This window comes from Cupressus sempervirens, chromosome 1 (genome assembly GCF_028749045.1).
Source record: "Cupressus sempervirens isolate cs-2001-9-10 chromosome 1, ASM2874904v1, whole genome shotgun sequence".
In the NCBI taxonomy this organism is placed as follows: domain Eukaryota; kingdom Viridiplantae; phylum Streptophyta; class Pinopsida; order Cupressales; family Cupressaceae; genus Cupressus; species Cupressus sempervirens.
The window spans coordinates 412,006,108-412,031,866 of record NC_143118.1 but is presented as its reverse complement, the minus strand read 5'-3'; the positions used below and the strand labels follow the sequence as shown (position 1 = coordinate 412,031,866).

Here is a 25,759-nt window from a genome sequence, read left to right as displayed (position 1 = left end):
GTATAGATGACACTTCCAAGTAAAAACAATTTTGCACGCTTTACAGTTGCTCCTTAGCAATATTATTTGTTAATTCAGCAAATTTGGCATTTTGCGAGCTTATGCGATTAGAAGAACACCATTCTCTGGGTTCCCTTTGAGTTTTCACTTGTGTTGACTTTCCTTTTCTTAAGAGAACACGATCTTTGATATTGGGAAGTACCTTCATTTAGGTAAAAAGAAAAAACTCCATAATTAGATCCTAAAACCAGGCAAAAACATCGACACGAACACTGCCTTAAAACACATAATATAAAACATCAATTAGAAGAATGCATCGGAGCAATCTATTTTTGGTAAAACACATAATACAATATTACTCTAAGAAAACATTCAGATAATATATTTTTGGCAAATCACTTGCTTCATTAATTTGAAAAACAGTCACCGTGCCTTCCATAGATGATATGAATAGTCTAAAATTAGTCCCATATGCTCTACATTTAAAAAGGTGCACTAACATAATTTAAATACGGCACAAGATTAGGGGCTATACAATTGCATTTGAAAGGATTGCTAACATAATCTATATACAACACAAATTAGCAGCAACTGCAAGTGTTAGTTGCCCTAATAAACATCAATTTGTTCGTCGTAGTAGGTGGCTTTCATTGAATAGTTGGCAATTGCAGTTGGCACGTCCATTTGCCCATCCCACACCACACTCATAGCAAAACTGATAGCCGCACCTGCACAATCCCATTCCAAGCTTTACTAATTTAGACAAACATATAAACAAAAAAGCTACAATAATGTTTCTTCAGCTTGGTCAACGGAAAGAAACAGAGCTGACCAGCAATCAAACCCCATTTAAACCAACATACCAGGTAAAGAGTAAATTTGACATTAAACAAAGTCTACAAAATGAAGCTAACAAGAAGTGTGTAGAGGCTTGTTAACCTGCATGTCATGTGAATGCAGCCGTATAATAGCTCAATCATTCCTTTGCAATTTCCACAACGTTTCCACTTGCGGTCTTCAGCAAGCTTTAAGAGCTGCAAATCTTCCTGTGTTCGTTCAGCTGGTGGCAGTTTCTGAAATTCTGAGCACTCAAGGTCAGCATGCCAGGGCACCATGCACTTCAGGCAAAACATTCTATTACAAAAGGGGCACTCTGCATTGAGCAAATTCTCGGTTTCTTCCTTCAACAGGAGAGCCGAGCAGTCAGAAAAGGGACAGTACACCTTCTCAGACTCGCTAATTTGTGCCTCCAGCTCAAGGGCCGACCATGCATCATATATCTCAGCTGGGAGAAAATATGCACACTCATGTGGTGTCAGGGCCTCCCCACAAGAATCATGAGGGCAGTATATTTGGTGCCTCTTTTGTGCCACCCTTGAATTCACATACCGTGTTATACAGGAATGACAATAGCGATGTAGACAATGCAGCCCCTCATGCATCTCTTGTTCTGCATCATCAAAACAGATGCCACACAATTCCACCTGCAATGAATTTGTTATATTGTACGAGCATTCCCGGGATTGGAATTCAGAATCCACTTGCTTTCCTTTCGAAATCTTCCCGCTTGGATAAACCTGATAATGGAAAATCTAGCAGCATTAATGGCTCAGAACTGAAACAGGGTTATATTTGAAAGACTAAAAAGAACACATTTTTGTTTACAACTAACTTGAAAGTTCGCATAACACACAACAATCGTCCATTACATACTTGCCTAACTTCTTCATAAATAAGCTATATAGCTAGTTGGGCTTGGATAGAGGCTACCTTATAGTGGAATAAATGTCATTTACTAGAAATCGACTCACATTCCTATCTTCCCATTGTACTAACTAGTCTTCTTTAACCTTCAAATTCCTTCACTTGAATAAACATGATTATAGCAGCATTAACGGCTTCGACTCGAAAGAGAGTTTACTTTACATTATTTAATATTATATGATATATCAAAAAATAGATGATTGACTATATATAGAGAGAGACATAAATGCAAACATATAGAATTTGAAATAAATAATGTATATGAATGTTATTATTAAGAAGGATGTTTTATATTTTACAATGAGATAAATAGATAACATACTATGAGGGAAGAGATTGATCTAAATACTAATTGTGTCAGTATGAGATATTGATAATCTCCATCTGAGTTACACGACCTATAATCTCTACAATGTCAGTATGTGAGATTGATGTAATCTCCATTTGACCGACATGCCTGGGACTAATGAATCTCTACAATGTCGGTATGTAAAATTAATGTAATATCCATCTGACCAACCTGCCTGAGACTAATGAGTCTCTGTAATATCAATAGGTGGGATTAATATAAACAGTAATCTCAATCTGACCAACATATCTGAGACTAATGAATCTCTATAATGTCAATTTGTGAGATTAATAATCTCCATCTGACCGACATGTCTGAGATTGATATCATCTCTACAGTACTGGTATGTGAGATTGGTTTAAATGGGGTTTGATTGCTGGTCAGCTCTGTTTCTTTCCGTCGACCAAGTCAAAGAAACATTATTGTAGCTTTTTTGTTTACATGTTTGTCTAAATTAGACTGACATGCCCGAGATTGATATATTAATTAGTATACCAACATGCCTAAGATAGATATATTAGTGTCAATATGTGAGAGTGATCTCCATCTCACCGACATGAACAAGATTGATGTGCCAAAATATTCTGATGAGTCAACATATGCATTTATAACAAGACCTTGGATATGGAATGTCCCTTACAAGAAGAAACCTTAGGGGGTGTGCACTCCAAAGAAGATGGTGGAATAATCTCCATTTGACTGACGTGTCTGAGATTAATGTCATCTCTGTAGTGCCGGTATTTGAGATTGGTATAATCTCCATCAAACCGACATGCCTGAGATTGATATAATAGTGTCAATATGTGAGTGATCTCCATCTGACTGACATGACCAAGATTGATGTGCCAAAATATTCTGATAAGTCAACATATGCATATGTAACAAGGCCTTGGATGGGGATTGTCCCTTTCAAGAAGAAACCTTGGGGGTGCACTCTGATGGGGCTCCAAATTTTAGCAAAATTTTAGCCCTAAGCATCATGGAAACGACAGATATGCTTATACAATGATTATTCATATATTGCTTGACATGTTTCAGGAAGAGCCTGCAAATATAAGAAGGTGATATAATGATCAGAATGGGAACATTTTGTTGAAGACAATTCAGTTTCTCCAGAGACTCCTAATTCAGAGAAGTTAAATAGTATTGGCATAGATGATATCTTAACATCCATAGCTGACAGTTATATAGCAACACATATTTCTGCTACCTACAGAATGCTTCTCCTGATCCAGAAATGAAGGTAAATCTGACACACAACAGATGGTAAATGTGCACATATGGAGGTTACCAAATACAGATCTATATTGAGGTAACAGGAGGAAGAATGTCCCAAGTATAGACTGCTGTATGTATCCCCATTTTATAAGGAGATATTGCTCAGTCTGAGACTTTTTATGAGTTGAAAGTAATTCTTCTAGTTCTGAAGTTATTGCGTGTTCTTCATGTCAAATAGAAGAAGTTTCTAAGAAAGAAAAATATGAGCCCATTCAAGTTTGTGACTACAAAAAAGATGCCTCGACATATTATTCTGAAATTACAACATGTTGCACTCACTTTACATGCTGATTTGCAATTCAGTACAATTTCTTTGCTCCAACTTATGGATGTACTAAATAAGCTTTTTCTAGAGCAGCAACATCTATGTTTGATTCACAAGAATGTCATCCTGGATGCATGAGGAACGTTTTCAGAATGGAGGAATGCATTCAAAGTAATACATAATGGATATTGACAGTGAGAAACACATTGGGTATAAATGCTACAGAAAATCTGATACAAGAAGAGCCTGTTAAGAAATATTTATCAGTGCAGACGAGTTATAATGCTGGTTTGGCATCCAGAGCAATTGTAGAAGAGCTTTCAGGTATTCCTGTGACAGTGGAAATTACAAGTGATTTGCTTGATAGACAAGGACCAATATATAGAAAGGACCAATATACAGTATAGATATTTGTTATTCTTACATTGACTGGGGTGATAAAAAGGATATAGGATTGTTCAATGAACATACTTCATGGATAGTATGGAGAACCAATCTGAATGCGACAGGCTGTCTTCTGGAAGCTAGTAAATCAGAAACTTTATGGCAGGAACGGATATGAATAGTCCATGGAATTGAATTCATTATTCTCAGTCTTACATCTGCAGCAGAACAGAGGGACACACCTTAAGTTTTCATATGCTCGATTGAAGGTTTTACATGAGATTCGAATTATTTGGTTTTGTTTATCAACATCTAACTTTTCTTTTCTTTTGTTTGCAGGCACTGAAGCATGAATATTATCAACAGCACTATGAACAGGTACGATGGAGGGTAATTGGGAAGCGTTCCTTATGCATATGAGGAATTATCGCATTTTACTGTGTAAGAGCGAGGGTCTCCTGGCACCACCCGGCGTGAATATGAAGCACTCCAGATAACAAAGAATGAAGGGTCTTCATGCTAGAAATTTGATGATATTCATCGAATCCGCACACGGCACTGTTTACCTTCATTGGTCACGATTAATAGCTGAACAAGGAGTGGTATTCCCGTTTCAAACTTGGAGATTGCGTGTGGGAGAAGAGCAGAAAGAGTACCTACGCTGAGCTTGATTGAGCGTAGACATGGTGCGAACAGGCTGAAAAATTTAAGGATCTGAATCAGGGCATCTCATATGTTTGAGAATTTGCTCTCAGTAAAAACATGATTGAAAAGTCTATCGAATGGAGAAGGGCGTGTGCGAAACAACCTGGGAATAACCTTACCAAATCTTTATCATTTTCAAACATTAATCAAATTCGTTATAAGTTAATGTTCAGAAGACATTAACTTTTCATTTGTTTTAAGCAAAACATACGAATTAATTCATAGTTTGGAAACGGTGTGATCTTTTGGAAAGATCTTGTATCTTTCCAAAAACATAAGATCTCGTATCTTCCCAAACTATATGAATCCGGATAATATTTAATACGGATTATATTAGGGTTAAGGTTCGGTTATTTATTATAGAAGGGTGCAATGCTTAATAATGCCCCTTCATCAATATAAATATGAGATGTAAAACATAAGAGAGACTGAGGACATCATTATTATTCATATTTTAAAAAAAAATTTGCCTTGCGATGATGTATTATATTGTTTTAATTGGCGAAGGAAATGACCTTTTGAACTAAGCTTCTAGATGGTGAATTATGGAATAAATTCTTGTGCGATTCTGGAGTTGAATTATATTGGATGGATCACCTGTAGGGAATGTCTCCAGTACAATTTTATTTCCGGATCAGTAAGAAGTATTTATTTAATTTATTTGCGTTAGAGTTTTAATTTTTTATTAAGTTGTGTCCTTTATAAACATTTTTAATTATTTTCTATAAATATTTTAATATTTGGATAAGTGGACTAGATCGTTATTGCATTTTAAATTTGATAAACATAAATATTGTGAAATATTTTATTGTTTCCATATTTATGTCTAATTTGCTTCAACAGGAGTTAAAGTGCATTTTAGACTAATTTAAACTGCTTTTATATAATTGATTCGTCGCGTCCAAATCATTAAATTTGTTTATAGTTAAAATATATTAAACTTTATAAAGTTGTACGTTTCAACTAATAATATTGACTCTATTGCCCATTTAATTAGGCACTGGTCTTTTATTCTTAATTCATAATCCATACGCTGGCAAATGTTTCATTTCTTACCTTTGCAGAATTAATATATTCATCTGTTGCATTAATCTATATTTATTTTTTATTTAAAACGTTATTTCAATCATTTGCTTTTGTTCTCAATTCATAAATCACAAGTTTAAAGTTTTCCTATATTTCTTGCCATTTGGAAAACGTGTATTGTGTTCGCATTCTAATCTATCTGTTTTGAGTGTCTTGGATTTAAGTGTTTCATCCAGGATTGGGTACACCCGCCTCAGTCTTGTAGAGCCGGAAGCGCGGGGGATTTAGATCACATTGATCAATCCCGTCAAGTTGGCCTCAACCGGTTGGATATCCCAACATCGAGCAGGCAAGGCTCGTAGGATTCCAATCTGCGGTTTTGGGAACCAACACACTCCAAAGAAGATGATCGATTAACGAATGATTAGGAAACCCGATTCAGAGATGTCCTTCAGGTTTGGGTTAGAAATTGAGGTAGAATATTATAGTTAGACTTGCTATTGTTTAATTCTAGCATTTCTTTTGCATGTATTACTTATCCCAAGCTACTTCCTGTAGTGGGGACATTACATATTGGTCAGAGATGTTTGAGAGGGTGGTCTATATAGGGCTCAAGTGCAAGAATATTTATCATTGATGTCAAGTACAGAATTAGAAAATCTGATAAAAGGCAGAATTTAAATGAAATTTGCAGGAGCCCTAGTCCCATTGAAATACAGACTGGGTTGATAATGAAGACCAATAACATGCGGATATATTGGTTCAAAGAAGATATTTCTCGTCTTGTGACTGATCAAGAACAGTAACAGACAATTAATATTGTCTTTGCACCGATCAAAAAAGTCATCTTGATGCTGGTTTGATCTGCATATTAAAAGTTTGATCTGCAAATTTGTGTATTTGATCAAAATTATGTTGTGTTTGGATTCCTCATGGTTTCAATATAGATTTAATGATCAATCATTATTTGCAGGCATATCTGCATACTCAGTATTGGGTTATTCCTTCGAAATTTTGTTCTGCATAATGTAAATATTGTCTTTCATAGATCGGTTTGGATGGTTCAGTTGTAACTGATTTTGCCAACTGTCACAGTTTGGTTACAACTGTTTTGGGCATTTTGTCAACTGTATTGGAAGTTACATTTCTTAATGAATTACATTTGTAATGGATAACAACTGAGATTAGTTATAACTGGGAGGACAGTTGTGAGAAATTATAACTGATTTCTTGTAACCGTCTGTAGCTGATTAATGGTTTAAAGGTTCTGTATAAATGTGGTGTGCGTGGTAATCAATTTTTGCATGAGCATATACAATTGGCAAGAAGAATGATATAGCAGAGACATCATTATGTTGAGAATGTGTTGAGAGTTCCTTTCATACAGAAAAGTGTGTCAGCAATTGTGAGAAATCAGAGCGATGAAGGGATTTAATGATGTTTAAGGCTGCAGCAATACAATTTATTGAAATTGTGTGAAGAAATCTGAAAACAATTTGAGAGAGCCAAGTAAGTTCAAAGCTGTGAAGGTTGAGTAATAGCAGTGATATAAGTATTTTGATGAGATTAAATAACCATATCTGAAGATTGATAGTACTCATATTGCGAAAGTTCAAATATTGTGGAGTAATATTTCTAATTTGTAAAACAGTGGCATTTTGAATTTGTAACATCCTTATGGTTGTCACCTCAAGGATGTCAAGGGTGTGCTCTGTTCGAGAATTTGGTGCTTCTGTTGAACTTGCTCACCTCAAGCAAGGAATTTGGTGATTCCTTAGGGACGATGCCCTTAAATCTTTGTACACATTTTCTTCATGAGGCTAGATTAGGACAGTAGATCCTAGCAGCATTTCCACCCATTCTAAGTTTTCCACATACTTCATGTCTTTTGGCTTCTATGTGTGGCTGCATTCTTTTCAATTCTAGTTTTAAGCTTATCAGTTTATCAAAGACATTTTAATTGTTCAAGGATCTGAGACAACTTCCAAGAATGAAAACAATGAAACAAAATTCAGCAAAAAAAAAATTTTTTAAATTTCCAAACACAAATTACAGAAAAAAATGCTCTGATACCAAGAAAACTTTGGAAATTGCAATAGGGTACATCTACCAATTTACAAGGGTTTCAAACTGAAACTAAAATCTTCTAAAATAGAAGACTTAAATAAAACAAGACAAGCAACACCTGAATGACCATTAACTAAAGAATCTAAAAAGTTGGCTCAAATTACCAAAAGATTCTAAGAGACTAAAATAGCAAAAATATCTATGGTACTAAACTATTCTAATAGGAACTACAAAATAGAGGAAGAATGTCCAGAATCAAGCAAAAAGGTTATTTCCAGTTTTCAATACTACTCTAGCTTGCCATAACAAGGTATGGTTGATACCTACTGCCACTACGAGCCCTAGAGTCTTAAGTTACTAGTCATCTGAACATGGATGCGGGTACAATAATCCAGTATGTGGATACATGAAATATTTTTCGAGGTTTTGTATGCGTTTAGGTATATATATATATATATATAGACACAAACACACCAAAAAAAAACTGCAAGAAATGTACAGAATAAAATCATTTGATAGTATTATACTTCATCATTGATCAATGCCAAATGTCGAACATAAACATTAAATGCCAATTGATAGTTCACAAATATTCAAATATGACATCATATATGTCTATGTTCACGATCCCAATGACAATCAAAAAATGTATGGTGTTCAAAAAATGTGCTCATATCAGCCTAAAAGCAACGCACTTGTACCCATACAATTTTTTGCATTGTTTGTGATTACCTAGACAAAATTCTCACTGCCCACCATCTCTACGGACTCAATGAGAATTCATGGAAATGAATTGTGCATCTTTCACTTCCCCTTTACAACCAACTACCCTCAAAAATATTGCCCCTTTAGGGAACACTACATTAACATTAATCAATAAACAGCTTCCCCTATATTTCCATCCATCAGAAACAATATAAACACTTGATTCAATCCAAAAATCTCTAATTGGTTTAAGGCTATAGCATTCCTTTCTCTTTGCAACAAGGTGGCGTGCACCTTTTTCATACCTAGGACTTTGAAACCAGTTCGAGCACTATTGATTGTCGACATCATTTCCTGTTAGTATGATGATATCACCAAGTTGAAAGGAAGAGGTAACATTCGATGTTTTTGTTCAATAATGTCTCTTGCCTTTATTTTAAATGTCGTATCCAACAAACCTCTTTTGCAGGTGGTTATTTGTACTTCATCATCATCTTCCACTTTTGATATAGGCAACAATGGGCTTTTGGAGGTTGCAACTGAATCAATGGATAAATCCTTCTTTTTTTCAGCTCCACCAGTATAAGCAATTCGTTTTGGTCTTAAAACCAATTTATCACCATCTTGTTTGTTTTCAATTCCTACTATTTGTGTGGTAGACAACCCCTTCTTATTTGGGCCTTGACACAGTCCTATCCATTTTATATCCATTTTACAAGGCCTATAAAGTGAAATTTCACTTGACAATATGAGCTATTTTATGATTTAGTATTACAATAATTACACTTCCAAATATATGCCCCACCTTCCAGAACCTATGAAATTCTTGTGGTATGTCTCCATAAAAGAGATGTCATATCAATTTTGAATTTATCAGTTCCTTCCCACCCACTAAACTTTCACAAGTTATTCTTGCAATTTAATTTCTTGCTGCTATAAATTTAACTCTAAAAGAAATTCTAAGAAATACAAGCATACAAGTACAAAAAAATGATACAAAAATATTAATAAAGAGCTAAACTTGTTTCTTTATTTCTTGAAAAGGGGAAAAACTTGAAAATTCATCAAAGCTATGTGGCATCCAACAAACTATCATTTTCGAATGTTTTCAACTATATTTTTGTTGGCAAGTAATCAAAAATGAAGGCATAAATGTTGTCATTAATGGCAAAACAATCAGATCGTAGGGTTGTTTCGACTTATGTCCAATTTTGGTTTTGGTTTATTAAGAAAATTGACTAAGTATAGTTCATGAAAATTGTCAACAATTGAATTGCTTTGATCAGCAAGCTTAGCAAGATATGTTTTATTGGCCACAATTTTGGTTATTAGTAGAATGGAGTCTAAATATGATGTCAATATGTTCGTCGGAGTTGATATGAAAGTTAGCTCACATTTTCGTTGAAGAATGTGAAGGCAGGCTTATATCGCAAAATACAGGATAAGTGACATCGGGCATTTTGGCCTAAGGAATTAAATTGCCTTGTCATTTCAATTACTTGGCAATGTAGGGACAACAAGTCTTGATATTCTATTTTGGAGATGTGCTACACTTCTCATCACTAAGGCCAACTAGTTAATCTGATTGGAAAGGTATATAAGGGGATAGTTTCCTCATGCGGAGTATGGTATTGATATGTACATGACATGCAAGCTTTATGAAAAATGTTGTGATGTTTTTTTGATGGTTAGATGTAAACTATTGATGCATGAACAAAATCACATGTGAGGTATATAAAAGACTAATTAGATATTGCAAATATCCATATAGTCAGTTTTGGTATTGTTCTATTACTCATTGTAAAGATTATAAATCATTGTAGAGCAGTGAGCTCACATTGTAAGACAACTCCTAATAGGATTGAGACCTCTTACAAGGTTTAGTCCTCTCATAAGGACTAATGTACTAAATGCATGTAATGACTCCTAACAGGGAACTTTCAAATTAGTACATTGTTGTGGGTACCATCCCCACCAAGTTTTTCCCTTGGCCAGGAGATCCTCAAAAACAAATCATGGTGTTATTGAGTTTCTTATTGTTGTGTGTTTTACATTTCAGCTTAATAATTTGTGGATGCATATGGTTAAGTTTTGAAAGGTATAGCTAATCCTAAGAAATACAAGCACACAAGTGCAAAAAAAAGATACAAAAACATTAATGGAGAGATAAACTTGTTTCTTTATTTCTTAAAAAAGGGGAAACCTTGAAATTTTAATCCCAAACTTAAAAAAATTCATCAAAATCTAAAGAAATTATTAAAAACTCAAGAATAGGGTCAAATGCTTACCTTAGACACTTAGAACTCCTTTGTGGAAAGCTATGTGACACCCAACAAACAATCCTTTTCGAAAAAATTCAACTATCTTTTAAAATGCCAAAATGCAAACCAATTGAGAAGAGGAAAATAGCAAACATAATGATATGCTTTAACAATGAAAGGCGTCATAAAGAGTCTTTTTAGGGTTTTGTGAAAAAATAATTAAATACTATTTTTAAGCACATGTTATAGGCGAAATTTTTCTTTATTAATATTTTTTGGTGAAAATATAGGCATTGGATAACCAAATGCTCACATGGAGCACACCCACAAGGACTGAATCCGTGCTCAGATGCACCCACAAGCAGAGGCAAAGGCATGCATGAATTCAATATCATAGGTTAGAGTGGGAAAGACTGGTTGAACCATAATGTCAGATTGATGGACAGATAGAAAATTTGGACCCACATCAACTCTCTTGTCCCTTACTATAGAGCCCAAAATTGATAGTGATGTGATGGAGAAAATCAAGAGAAGCTTTGACCTATAGCTTCATTTTTAGTACCTGAAATCCTCTTGTATAACTCTCTTTGTAGTAGCAAACAAATAAGGCATATTGTGTTAAAAGGCATAAAAGAAAAGAAAATAAATAAAATAAGTATGCATAATGTTTCATGCTGGTATCTTGAATGATACAAAAATCCATACAAACTTAGACTGATCTGATCTACTCACTGTGTAGACTTTTTGAGAGAAACATAATATGACTGATTTCTGTCTAAAGAGATATTTACTTTAGTATTTATTGTTCTCGTATGACTGATTTATATGTATGTGTGTTTTATACATATGCCTTGTGTCTTAGGTGATTGCAGATTAAGTGGTTGCTGATTAGATGATTGAGATTAGAATCCATCCCACCCAAGATTGCTTGTCCTCAAACAATGTTGATTTTGATCTTATGTGTATTTACGTATTATCAATCATCTAATCAGCAATCACTTAATCATCACTCACCAAAACCTAAAATGATACAATCAAAGGAAATAAATCAATCAAACAATCACTGAGCAACAATCGAACGATCAATCAAGGAGGATCAGATCGGATATAAAAATTCTACATTCAAAAAGCAGACATGTGAACTAGCAAGTACTGTGGTATCCAATGTGGCAGTAATGTCTAATATATATCTTCATATGGTTTTTATCATCAATCAAGTATTGATATAATTTAATTTATTCTCCTACAAGCAATCATGCATCGGTTAGTAAGGAGACACAAGCGGGAAAGAAGATACAGGTTCCCATGCCACACCAATGTTGGATGGAGAGAGATTCCTGAAACTTGTGGCCGAGATGTGTTATACCGTGCCCTTGGGCCTAGTTGTGGAAAATGTTCTAGGTTCCATATGTGCATTCCTCTCCAATCCTACGATGGTTGGTTGTTTGAAGTGAAACTAGAGAATATAAGCAAGCATGAACGATCTAGTAAGGAGACACGGTTGGAGACCACATACAGCTACCCCCTCTTAAGTAGGCCACCATAATGTTGGATGGGGAGAGATTCTTGCCATTTAAGACCAAGGGATGTTATACCATGCCCTTAGGATCAGTTGTGGTGAATATACTAACCTATTGTGTGTTCCTCTCCAACCTTTACAATGGTTGGTTGTTGGAAAAGAGACTAAAGAGTATGAGCAATCATGTATGGGTTAGAAGACATTGTTGAGAGACCAGTTGTGGATTCCCCCTCTAAGTAGGCCACTCCAATATTAAATGGAGAGAGAGAATCCTACCACTTGGAGCCAAGGGGTATTGTACCACTTCCTTGGGCTTAGTTGTAAATGTTATAAGGACCTTATCGTGCACTCCTCTCCAATTCCTACTATGTTTGGTTATTGGAAATGTTAATAAAACTATAGATTTAAGCATGTGACATTCATTTCTTAGTTACTTTAGAAAGTCAAATAGACATTAATACAATAGCATTTGTATTGGCAAATGTACTTTATCAAAAGGTTCCTTTTTATTATGGACTTCCACTCAATTTATGATGTCATATGTTGGTTATCACAAAGGGACTTAAACTATTCATTCAAAGGATATCAACTTGACCTTAACTTCTTCCAACCAAACAAACTACAAGGAAGAGGGTTTAGAAATCCTATCTCTAAGAATGTGGAACAATATTGATTATGGGATGAGCCTCTAACCAATCCTTGCTTTACAATGTCAACTAGGTATATGAGGGTGCTATCTTCTGTGGATGCGAAAATTGTTTTCACATTGTCACTACTGATTCAAATAGCCTACGACCACAATCTAAATATGTTGGAAATCTAATTCGGAAAGTGAGATACTGAGAGTCGGGGGTGAATCAGGAACTATAAAACTTTAATCACTTCAAACATGAAACATTTTTTATGTCTTCACATAAACCCTCATTCGAACATTAAACTCATATCAATGTGATAATTTACTTCAACATAGCATCAGATCTAACTTCTAATTGCATGAATGAAAACTCACAAACACATAACAGGTTAACACACAATTTTGGTAATGCAGAAACCCTCCAACGTGAAGGTAAAACTACAATGGCGATGACACCCACAAAATCTTCACTACTGCAGCAATAAAGTTGTGCCTGTTAAGGCTACAATATTTGATCACTTGTGCCATGTTAAAGGCTTACAAGACTGTTAAGTCATACTTTGATTAAAGGTTTTTTACATCACAACTAAGTGAGTATTCTGTTAAGAGATTTACAAAAGCTTGTTAAAGCTAACTCTGTTAAGAGATTTGAACCCTGAAACACCTGTTAGAATGTTCAGTACCTGATCCTTCAGTTTGCACTTCAATGCTAATAACAAATATCTTCTATGCAATGTATTATCACCTTATTGTGATTGATCTTCTTTGACTCTACTTAAAATTGTTCACTGCACTATTTGGTCGCTTATCCTGATTCACCTCTCTACTTCGTATGCAACCAAACTCTTAATCATATATACTCCATACACACTCACACACGTGAACTCTCTCGAGCTAGGTCATAAACCCTTCTTAAATAGTTGTTTGGGTGAACCTTCTAGATCCCAAACAAGATCTAGATTCATTTCTTTTAGAAAGTAGTCCTTGCAATTTTCCGATTGGTGGATTGTCTCGTATAGGGATTAATGATCCTCTATTAGACACATAATCAACTCCCTAATTAGCTCCTCAATCTGTAAAACACACTTCCTATTACATTCCAACTTTTGACCTAGCTTGAAATATAGCCATTAAGGCTCACATGAAGTCAGTTGGCAATTTAATTTGTTATAATCTGGTGAAGTGGTAAGATAGTTAGTCATTGTGATTTCAAGTGAAGATGACATGTTAGTTGATCGTTAATCACGAATTCATGGGATTTTGAGATGAAGGTTAACTGTTATGATTATTTATGATTAAATAATTTATAATTTCATTTCGGAGAAATTCCTTGCAAGAAGCATGTCAAAGGGGTGGAAGTATTGTCAGAAAAGAATTGGGCAAGGCATCACCAGCATTGGGTAGATGGGTAGATGGGTAGAGGACCTAGCGATTTGGAACAGGATACATCTGTGGAACCACATGAGTTATTTAAATAAATAATTAAAATTATTGAGTTAAAATATATTAAGTATCTCAAAGGATTTTAATTTATCTTTCATCATATTATTTTAATTAATATTTAATTATGTGCATTTGAATATAAAAATGTTTTGGCATCTTTATATTTAAATAATTTAATAAAGTGATGTTTATAAGTACATATAAGATTTTAATAACATTTGAATTATAATAATATTTGAATTATTATAATTTTCGAATTCCAACCTTCCAACTCTATTCTTTTAAATTTAATATTATTTTCTTTTAAATGATAACACTTGGCATAATTAATCGATTTAAACATTTGGCAATTTGAGTTTTAATCTTTCCAACTTCTCTTCCTTATCTTTAAAAAAAAAATTGAATTTTTGATGTATTCATATGGTCATCTTGGAATTCGAATAGATTATTAATCTTTTGTAACCGGTGAAGCTGAGAAGTCACCGCTAGTTCCTTATTAAGGAAGTCGTGAGGGAGAGAAGGCATCACCATTTACCTTAGAGCCAAACTTTTTCCTTCTTGCTACGTTTTCAGATTTCCTTGCTTCATAATCAATTCAACCCTGCATTGATGCATTTATCAACTGCAAATTGCTAATGAAAAATGTCTTCAAATACCCATGTTATGTTTGCAATCTACCATTAATAAATTGCTAATCCGCGACCCTGTTCAGTTCTGAGTGTTTCCGACTCAGCCGAGCAAGCAATTCCGGCTAGGGCATGGAGGTAAGTGCTAAAGAATGTGAAGGAGCCGATCAGATTGTGGCCTCCATAGTACGATTCTTGTCCTTGATTTTTATTTATTAATCTTGCAAAGATATATAATGTTGTATCTGATGTCATGGTATAATTACTGCAAATGGTATCGTCTCTAAAGAGGCAATATATGTACCTGCAACCTGCTAGTGGTCTATGCAGCTGCAACTCATAAGGGTAGTTCCAATAAGGAATGAAATATATTCTAAGAAATCTTTGATCGTGCTTTTTCGAATATGAATTGTTATCATCACAATCATTTATTACTTGTAATACAATCCTTGCAAATAATAATTTACTTGGACTTGTTGCTTGATTGGTTTTAGTCAATAATTTCTATCATGCCATAAATGAGCATGATACCATTGTGTTGATAACTGGATGATATTACAGAATTAAATCTCTTTAAAATAGATTAGATCATGGCAATTGATAACCAAGTAATCCATAGTATGGGTCCCTAAATCATTATGCCACTGGATATTAAATCATTTCTAGAATCTATAAAGAACATAAACATGTGAACACAAATTGTGGAATGCTGGATGCATGAAATCTTCTTGTATAATTAACAGAACCAGTTGTTCTGAGATTTTCGAATACCTGGGACTCACCCGGCTGTGTAGCCAAGAAGATGGGTGATGAGGTGTGAGAAAGGAATCACCAATGATATGAATCAGTGTCAATTATCCCAGTTCAATATTTATCATTTAATATAAATTAATTAATAGCTCATTCATAATCCTGCTAATGTAATCTCCTGCTACCAAGTCGTATGGTGAGTTAATACCAGGATGCCCAGTGGGTGGCAAGATGACCCCTGTCCATTCCGAGTAGGGAGGGCCTTTCTCGTTAGAGATTGTATGAGGATAAAGTTGTGGTCCGAGGTTGGGTAGTTAAGCCCCTGACAATGTTTCACCTCTCAAGATGTCGGACATGCGTCAGACAGAGATAAGCCATGCATTCAATTGTTTATCAGAAAAACAGGTGTTATGATTTTTATTTATGAGGAGGTACGATTAAATTGAGTTATTTCATTGTTACTATTATTTTACACCTAGATATAAGAGATAGAATCATGGATTGCTTTTCATTTATAAGAATATCAAATATAAGCATATTTCTAATCTTGAGATAATGTCACAGTTAAATAATCGGAGGAAAAGGAAACTGAAGCCCTAATTGATTGAGAGATGATTGGAACCCTAAATGATACAGCAGTATCTAAAGCCCTAATTGAATCCAAGGTATTGGAAGCCCTAATTGAATCTGTGGTATCAAAAGCCCTAATTGAATTCGTGGTATCGAAAGCCCTAATTGAATCCGTGGTATTGGAAGTCCTAAGTGAGATAGTAGTATCAAAAACCCTAAATGAATCGAAGGTAAACAATGCCCTGTATGTGATGCCCTAATTTTACATAATGGTATTTAATGATAATCGTCATTTGATATTGGTTTAACAATATTGGATAGAAGACGTTTTTGTGGTATTGTTATAGAGGTATTTGTGGACTAACTCGAGTGGTTACAGAAACATCCCTAGTTGATTTGAATCTCTGTTTTCCAAGGTATGTAGTTTTCAATTTCTGTAATAATTTTCATTTGATGGTACTTCAAGTTTTTAAGTTAAGAAATTTTGTCTAACTGTTTTTAATGGTAAATCTTATTCACATGAACATGAATGATATAACTGTCTTCTTATGAAACGAAGTAATATCTGTATTCTTTGAGTATGTTAGATGTTAATTTAGACCCGAGAAAATTGGATGTTACACTTCCAGCTCAACAAAAACGGGTTTACGTAGGATTTTGTGCAATTCCAAACAATTTTGCAAAATTGTATTGCTCGACACTTGAATATTACTGATGCTCGGCATAAACTATGCCATCCTGCTGTCCCTCGGCCTTAACTATGCTCAGCATATATTGAATTGCTCTACCTCTGTATCAATCGGCTTCAATTGTTTTCTCTGAAAACTCAGCAATCACTGGAGTACTCGACAATCTCTAGCTTGCTCGGAAGTAACTCAGCACATAACTTGAAATATATACAAGTCTTCAATACATGACTCGGTTGCAGTGATGACCGAATAACCCTACCTTGTGAATGACTAAGTGTTTGACACTAATAGACAACTTTTCCTTAGGGATCAACAAAATGAACATATCCATTAGAAGTTAAACACTTGTAATTTAAGCTATGAACTAACCTTGTACTATTACTTACAATCAGCCTGTGCCAAAAGGTATGGGCATTGGCTCCACCATTAATCATCATTTAATAATATCGTCTGCTCATCTACTTCTACTTAAGATGAAATGATATCTAATCTAAGTGAGGAAATGTAATAAAAATGCAATTCTCCAAACTTCAAAGACACTCACCATAAAAAAATGAAAGGAATAATTTTGGTAGTATTATGGCAACAATCTCTCCGAGTCTCTTCTACTCTACTTTATCTCCAATCTGCTCTCCTTTCTATTGAATCAAAACCCTTACAAATGAGAAGGTCGTTCAGTTACATTCATGGGCCAATATCGATTCAAGATCAAGGACGAAGATTTACCCATTACAAACCCCAATTAGGGTTGCCGCCACTATCATCTAATTACATGAAGGCACCATCCTGTGGCACCATCCTGTGGGCCAATAGAAAAATTAAAATGCTTTTGAAAGACAATAAGAAAATAGATTAAGTGGACGCACTAGATGCTTGCCACACACACTTGGTATAATATGACTAGTTTATATTTGACACACGCAAACTTGAATTTTTTGATTGGTTGGAAATGGATAGGCGCCACATCAGCATTCCTCTCTTGCAATCCTTGTTTGAATTCTTCTTCTCCATCTTCAAAATTTGGAAATCTTCTCATCAGTATGAACTTGAACTTGCTTGTGCATGAAATCTTGGTGTCCCTTCTGATGTCTTGACCATGATCTGGAACTTGTTGGCATCTTGGACTTTCCATTCTAAGAGGTGTACATATTTGCAATTCAATCACCATCCTTGGTTGAATTTGAGCATACAACATTGATCATTGTATCAAGGATGCCTCCCTCTTTCATGTCATCCAAAGTTGCTCAGAGTCTCCTCTTATACTTGGAGACTTGGAAAATTGCAATGAAGCCAGGACTAAGTAAACAAATTACCCTACTGCCAAGCAAAAAGAGGGTGTCCCCTTTGCAATGGAGCAATGATGTGAAAACCTCACACCATGACTCAAATCGAGATTATTGTTTTAAATCAGTTATAACAAACCAAAAGAAAAAGAAAAGTTGAAGGAATCAAATCCAATAAGCTGCCACCAAATATCGGTTGCATAAAATACAAGTCGCTCAAATCTAATTTAGCCTCAGCTAAAGAGGCAAACACAGTAATTTTACAAAATTAAAAGTTGACTTCACTTCAAATTGGTGGAAGTAATGAGGTCATTTATATTCCTCATTCTCGTGCATTTGGAAGTTTATACATTCATAAATTGTGCAGTCAAAGGAAGTCATTGATAGAAAAGAGAGAAAGACCGCTGGTCAAAGACAAAAGCAAGATGGTGTTTTCTTGAAAGGACCGCTGTGTGGGTGAAGGAAGTTGCCATGTGAGGAAAGATCAAAGCTGCCTACTGAGTAAGAAAGAAGGAAGCAACAGTGAAAGTGCACTTAGTAGCCACTGATCCTTTTTAAGATTATTGTTTTTTCCTTGAAGTTGTTCCAAAGGGAAGAACACATCAGAAAGTAATCAAAAATTCAAATCTGTTGAGGTCATAAAGTCCACACCAAAGTTTTCTTGATGAAGTATAACTGCCACAAAAGATTGTAGAAGATCTAAGCGAAAAAGAAATCATCTACAGAAGGATTGAAGAGGAGATCACTGAACTGCAAAAGTGTACAAAGAGATCTCTAAGGTATTTTTGTTACTTTGATTTGTTCACAGTTTTAAAGACGTCGGTGGTTTAAAAAGGAATCTCAGATAAGAGAAAGGGATCCAGAGAAAGATTATTGAAAGATTCGTCATAGCAGTGGAGGCTATCTTGGAATGCAAACAAACCTAACAGAAATTGCTATATCAAAATCAAGTGAATGAGGTGAATTTTAATCATTTCTTGCAATGAGAAAAATACGCAAAAGGATCAAGGAGAAAAACAATTTAGAAGAAGAATTAAAGGAGGCTAAAAAGAAATTTTGAAAATTATTTTGCAGTTATAAAAGAGAAGCAAGAAAATTAAATGCCAACTTCAGATAAAATTATGATCTTTGGAAAGAATTGAATAGAGTTGAAGAGAAGAGCAAGAGGAAAAGTTTAAGTTCTTTGATGAGATTAAGAAAGGAATGAGGAAATGCTCCAAAGAGTGAAGTTGTTTGCTAGTTTAGAAAAGAAACTAAAGAGATAAGAAGAGGAGAATAGTTTATAGATGAAAGAAATACCAAAGTTGAAAGAAGAGAACAATAAACTAAGTCAATAACTTATAGCAAACAATGAATGGTTGAAGCCAAAGCCATCAATTCATGATCCTTCATGCAGTACAGAAGCTTTGTATTCTTTATCTCGTTAGTGTGATTTGCTTGAGTAGTTTTGTTGACCCTATGGCAAGACGTATTGTCAATTAGTGACAAACCACTTAAGCTATCCAAGAGGGTCAATTAATACTGCAACCGAGCTTTCCATCAATAAGCAGATTTTAGTGTAACTCGAGCAGATGAAAGTATACTGTATTAACCAAGCTCATAGTATAAACCGAGTTATTCAATAATATCAGTGGAAACCAAGGCTCCTGTGTGAACCGAGTTCACAGTGTCAACCGAGCTCTCTATGTAAACCGAGCTAACTAGTTCAAGTCAGATTGCTCCTACATCACCCGAGTGTAACAGTGTTATCCGAGCATCCAATACTAACCAAGTAACTCTGTCACCCAAGCTCACTGTATAGCCTGAGTGTCAGCAAAACATTAAGTGCACAATATTGCCTAAGCATCAATATTTGGGCCAACCTAAAGGTATAACTTGATTATTTGAAGATATCTATTGTGGGAGTTGACTTAGTGTGAAGTTATTGATTAAGGGATACATGAGGAAGGAAAATTCATTTGTCTGAGAGATTATATAGAAAAATGAAAAATACATGATTATTTTGAAGATAAGAAGCGAATATGAAGTTTAAGTAATCAGGCTACAATGCAGTATAAAGGGTAGAGCAAAGATTCATCCATCACAGTCAAGTGATCATTTTAATCAAAGGATTTACATCAGTAAATCAAGTTGCAAAGCAGAGATCAACCTGTTGATTCATCCTAACAGGTGCATCAATCAAATCCTCTAACCAAGTGGACCTAACAGTCTTGCGAAGTCTCTTAATAAAGTAAATACTTCATTGTATTGTAAAATCCTTTTACAAAGTGGACCTAACAATTCTTCATACTCTTAACAGAGTAGATCACCAGAAGTGATCAATTATAAGCCCTTACAGGCCAACTTTATTACTGCAATAGTGAAGCATTGCGGGTGTCATCCCCACCCCAGTTTTACCTTCTACTTGGAGGGTTTCTGGGTTACCATATTTTGTGTCAAAGTGTTATGGTATTGATTTCTTTATTGCTTTATGTTCATGCATGGAAGTAGATTAGATAATCTAAAGAAGTAAGGCAGAATTAATCTAAGTGCTAAAGTTTAATTGGTTCCTAATTCACCCCCCCACTTCTAAGTCACTTGCTTGTCATTACATTTCCAACAAGTTTGTGAAAAACAATGTGAAGAGGAACATTTGACATGTAATGACAATGTAAATGATTTTGCAAATGCTAGGTGTTTGATAACGATATCGGTTTGAGAAACATGGAAAGAATGGGTTATAAAGGTCAAAGATTGGGAGAGCTTGGACATGGAATGAAAAAACCTATTAAGCCAACAATAAGGCCAAAATATGAAGGCCTTAGGTATGTGAAAAGAAAAGGAAAAAACTAATCCAGCTTTAAACAATACATTTCAAGGAATGTAGAGTATGCACTACTCACACTGTAACAAGAAAAGACATACAAAAGACAAGTGTTGGGATCTACATTTAGGTGCCACATGTCAAATAGAGAGTGGAATACATCTATGACAAGATGCATGAAAATGGATAGTGGATGGAGCTATTGATCAAGTTGACAAACAATTATAGGTGTGATCACGAGGTTATTTAAGTACAGATGTTCATATGTGGAAAATGATAACAATCGTGGAAGATTTGAAAATTCAGAATACATCACAAATGTTTTGGGTCAAAAGTATATGTTGTCTACCTAGACATTTGTGCATAGTGATGAAGATTGTAGCTATGATAGAAATCTTTATCTCTGACTTTGCTACATGTTAAATTGGGACAATACCTCTGTATTGCATCAACAGCTAGAGAAAATATTTATGATGATATTTTTGTCATATTAAGTGAGCACAATGTGACATTCAATGTGTGCTAGGTTTCTCCTCATATGAAAAAACATTGGACATGCGAAGAGTCCTATGTTTGGAAATGTGAAAATACTTGAATTTGGAAATTGAAGAACCTTCGGTTGTAATATGAAGAGTTTCTCAATTCAATATAAATATATGATTGTTGTGCGATAATGCATCACATCAAGTGGAAAGCATTGTACTTGAGCATTTATTATATCAATAAAAGAGATATTTTTCTAGTATGGCTGGGTTTTTCCCTTCAAGCTGAAGGGTTTTCCTTCTTCTTACATCTTTTATGCCTATTTTTGTTCTCCTTTTGATTATTGTTGTTTATCATTATCTCTAGGCTAAACAGCAGCATGGTATCAGAGCAAAGTTAGATAACAGCAATTAGGAGAATTTTGAGAAAAGTAGCAGAGATATAGATCTTCAGTCTTTATATTTCTGCTCATACAACTTATAGAAGTTCTGTTCATACCTCATTAGCTTGATGGCTTTTAGTTCAACTTGTCTGTGGATATTATATCTCCTCTGAAATGGTTGTGTTCCCTAGTTATTGCAAGTTTTGTATTATCCTTCAGCAAATATGATGTTCTTCTCTGCAAGTTGTTGGCTAGAGGGTTGTCGTGGGGAATGCTCAATCTATCAATTTGTGTGGCTTGACAGGTGATTGGGATCTCGTGTATATCTGACTCTTATGTAACAATTTTGATAAAAGATAGAAAGCCTCTATGGCAAAAAGATGGATACACGAATGTTAACAAGGCCTGTGAATGGTGTGAGATTCAACATCAAGAGGGCAGATCGCTTAGTCAGGGGCAGGAGGATTTAAGCAAAGAGTTTATTGCATATTTCGCAATGGCCAGCACCATTACGGCATCTTAGTTGTCACTCTTTTAATTTGAATTGGCATGGTGTAGGATTTAACATCACGGGGGTATCATTTCGGATTGGCATTTGCCCCTAGGTTAGGCTTTTGTCAATTAAAGAATTCGACATCTAGGGAGATTCAAATATTTGTCATTTAAGAAGGGAAAACATGGTTATCAAGTGTGAAAGCAAACAACAACAGTGGTCGAGAAGATAGAGGGTGGAAAGGACAATAACAAGGTGCAACAATTGATTTGCATCATGAAATTTGGTGATTCTTCAGTTGCATCAGCCAAAAAAAATGAAGGAAGTTGCTGGTTTAATTCTTAGTTTTCACAATGAAAGGCCTAACTGGTTTATCTGCCATGGGAAAGAAAACTAATAACCTCTTCCAGATTGTGTGGTCACAAAAACAAACACATTGGAGCTTAGTCAATTTTATAGAAATTAAGGATTTGACCTCGAGTTTGATATCCGAAGGCACAGTCGATTCAAAAGATGTTAAGAAAGGTCTGCCAGATTTGCTGAAGAAAAAAGACAATACAGCAAGGGCAAGAAGTTCTTTGCGAGAATATGGGCAAGGTAGTCCTAGAAGGGAGAATGGGAGGAGTGAGCATGAAAGTGAATCCAATGCTGAATGTGTTGGCCTACATAGACCCTAAGGGAGACAATTTTTCAAGGATTTTGACATCATGGGCTTGGCATGTATGGGGATTTTCTTAGATCATTTGTATTCCGTTTTGCCAAGATCTTGCAGCGTGAGAACATTTTCTTGTGCACTCAAAGAGATGAGTATCCTATAATTATATCTTGAATATTGAATTTATGTTCTAGCACTAGGAATAGTGTTTTCTTTGAGCATTAATCTTTGTATATCTCTTCATGATTGATTTTTATAAATTATTATTAATCTCTCTTCATTGCAGGATGCAATGAGATGATGAGAGATTCATGAACATGAGGACATTACTTAATTAATGATACAAGAAATGATATTCAAAGGCAAAATTATTTCAACTTCAAAGGAAGGTTATGTGTGACAGAGGGAGATGTCTAATTCTTTCCAAGCTTCTGTAGTAGTGTAACTGCTAAAGCTCCATGTTTGATCAAACTGGAATCAGCTACCTTATTGTGGTGTTCAAAGTTTGTTGAGAAAGAATCTGAGTCATTCTTATGCATGGTGTTAATAAGTTCTTCTCTACAAAGGAGAAGTTTGAGGTGAAGTCCCTTGTTAATGAGTTCTTCTCTATATAGTGAGGCACTTAAAATGAGTTTAAATTCATAGAGATACCTAGCTGATAAAGTATGATGAATGCAGCAGCATTCTCATCTGGTGTATTATTTTAGCAATCAATTAATGGAAGATGAAGCGCACTGCACTTGAGTATGTGTTTATTTCTAAATTTTTTCATGTTCATATCTCCATCCACCCCATCAATTTGCTAAACCAAATAATGTTGTCAAATTGTTGCATTGGGCAAAATCAGGAATACCCAGGTAGGGGACACTGTATAAGAGGCTCCACCTGAATTAGAAGAGCAAAAGCTGGCAAAATATGACATCGACACTGGCATGGATGGATACACGGGCCTCGATTTAGAATCAAAAAACAAATTACATTCGCAATTTCTTGCAATTTTTAATCCAGGCGTGGACTGAGAGTGGACAGAAGACCTACACAACAACCCCAAAGAGATTTGCAACAAAAGTTAAGCAAGTTGACACTTCCACCTATCAATGGATCAGCAAATCTCTTAAATCTATCAATATTAAATACCATTAGCAATTATAAATTTCAGCAACATTGCAAATCAAAAGCACTTGAAATTGAATATGACATGGTAATTAAAAATAGTGTAAACCCATAATCAACATTAAACTGAAATTCGCGTCTCACCAGTTCATCAGGGATATAATTGGGGAAGAAGCTCTTATCGGGTATGAAGAACCCATCTTCTTCAAACGCAGAGGAAGAAGCCGAGGAGGAGGAAGAAGCTTCTTGAGCTGGAGACAATGAGGAAAAGGATGCCGGGGAAGACGACTCCCCATGGCAAGTGATCTCGGCGAGCTGGAGATCATAAGCAAATGTATAATGCGATAACTGCAGAACTTCATCAAGCTGGATCCGAAACGCAATGTCATCAATAGAAGCCACAATTGCTTCTCCCAATTGTTGATCTAGCTCCGCATCAGACCCGGCAAAAACATACTGGTTGGGCTCTAAAGCTACCGCAGCCATTCTACAGATATGGGGAGTGAAAAATTGTGCCCAAAGACGTTGTGTGCAATCAGTTCGATCTGAATTAAACCCCAAAGCTCTCTTTACTTTAACCCGATACCTGTCTCTCTAAATAAAGGCCGCCCACCGCAAACCCTTGCAAAGAAAACCTTTGAGGAGAAGTAATGAAGAAGAAACGACATTTAAAGTGGGTTGCATGAAAAGGAATTTTCGCTTCTGCTCAATCAAAATCCGTAGTCGGCGGAGAACATAATAACGGGATTCCTATGAATGTAACGCTAGCCATTTGTAAATTCGATAGTGCTTGTACGGCGTTTCCTGCTTTCGCGGCATCTCCTCATCTCATTTTTTGGTTTTTTTAAATTGTCACAGGAAATTATTTGGCCCCATTGCCCCCAAAAAAGTCATTTGTAGCCCTAAAGATATAATTTTACCCCTTACGGAGGAATTTTCCCGTTTAATGTACCTTGGCCTAAAATAATGTATCGGAAGATTAACATTCTACAATGTGACGTATCCAAAGAACAAAAATATTAACAATAATAAGAATATTTAAAAGATATTAAAAAAATATATTAAGCATTTTGAGTAAACTTAACACTTCCAACAAGTGAAGGGTTATTATTTAAAAGATATTAAAAAAAAATATTAAGCATTTTGAGTAAACTTAACACTTCCAACAATTGAAGGGTTGTTTTATTTTATAAAGAAGAAAGTCACTTTTCTCATTTTCACATTAGTCAAGATACCTATTATATTTTAAGATTATTTCTTTTCAATTGAACCTTAGAAATTAAAGTTAGTTTGGGGTCCCTTTAAGAGAAAGAGCTTTTTTTATTTATACGAGGTAGATAACTTGATCATTCATCTTTTCTTTGAACACAAGATATTCTATGCCTTCACTTTCTCCTTGGATCAATTTACCACAGTAACTATTAGAGCCTGTTTGGTTGTAGGCATAGGAATGGAGAATAGGAATGCATATTGGGAAGAGGAATAGTTATCCCAATAATAACTATTTTTTTG

At 35.1% G+C, this 25,759-nt stretch overlaps 1 protein-coding gene across 1 annotated transcript; it reads right to left on the bottom strand.

The window, feature by feature from the left end:
- Window positions 1-384: 384 nt before the first annotated feature.
- LOC149578047 (E3 ubiquitin-protein ligase RSL1-like) lies at window positions 385-25,115 on the bottom strand. Its single transcript, XM_089827372.1, has 3 exons — window positions 24,392-25,115; window positions 940-1,577; window positions 385-728 (listed from the first exon to the last, which is right to left on the bottom strand). The coding sequence occupies exons 1-3, from the start codon at window positions 24,731-24,733 to the stop codon at window positions 620-622; spliced, it is 1,089 nt and encodes a 362-aa protein (XP_089683498.1). The 5' UTR covers window positions 24,734-25,115; the 3' UTR covers window positions 385-619.
- Between the last annotated feature and the right edge of the window lie 644 nt (window positions 25,116-25,759).

What these genes read in the sequence shown, in the direction of transcription:
- LOC149578047 (XM_089827372.1), bottom strand. Translation starts at nt 24,733, where the DNA reads ATGGCTGCGGTAGCTTTAGAGCCCAACCAGTATGTTTTTGCCGGGTCT. An exon ending in ATTATATCCCTGATGAACTG is followed by an intron (nt 1,578 to 24,391) that starts GTGAGACGCGAA and finishes TTCCATTATCAG; the next exon opens with GTTTATCCAAGCGGGAAGAT. An exon ending in TGCATTCACATGACATGCAG is followed by an intron (nt 729 to 939) that starts GTTAACAAGCCT and finishes GGGATTGTGCAG; the next exon opens with GTGCGGCTATCAGTTTTGCT.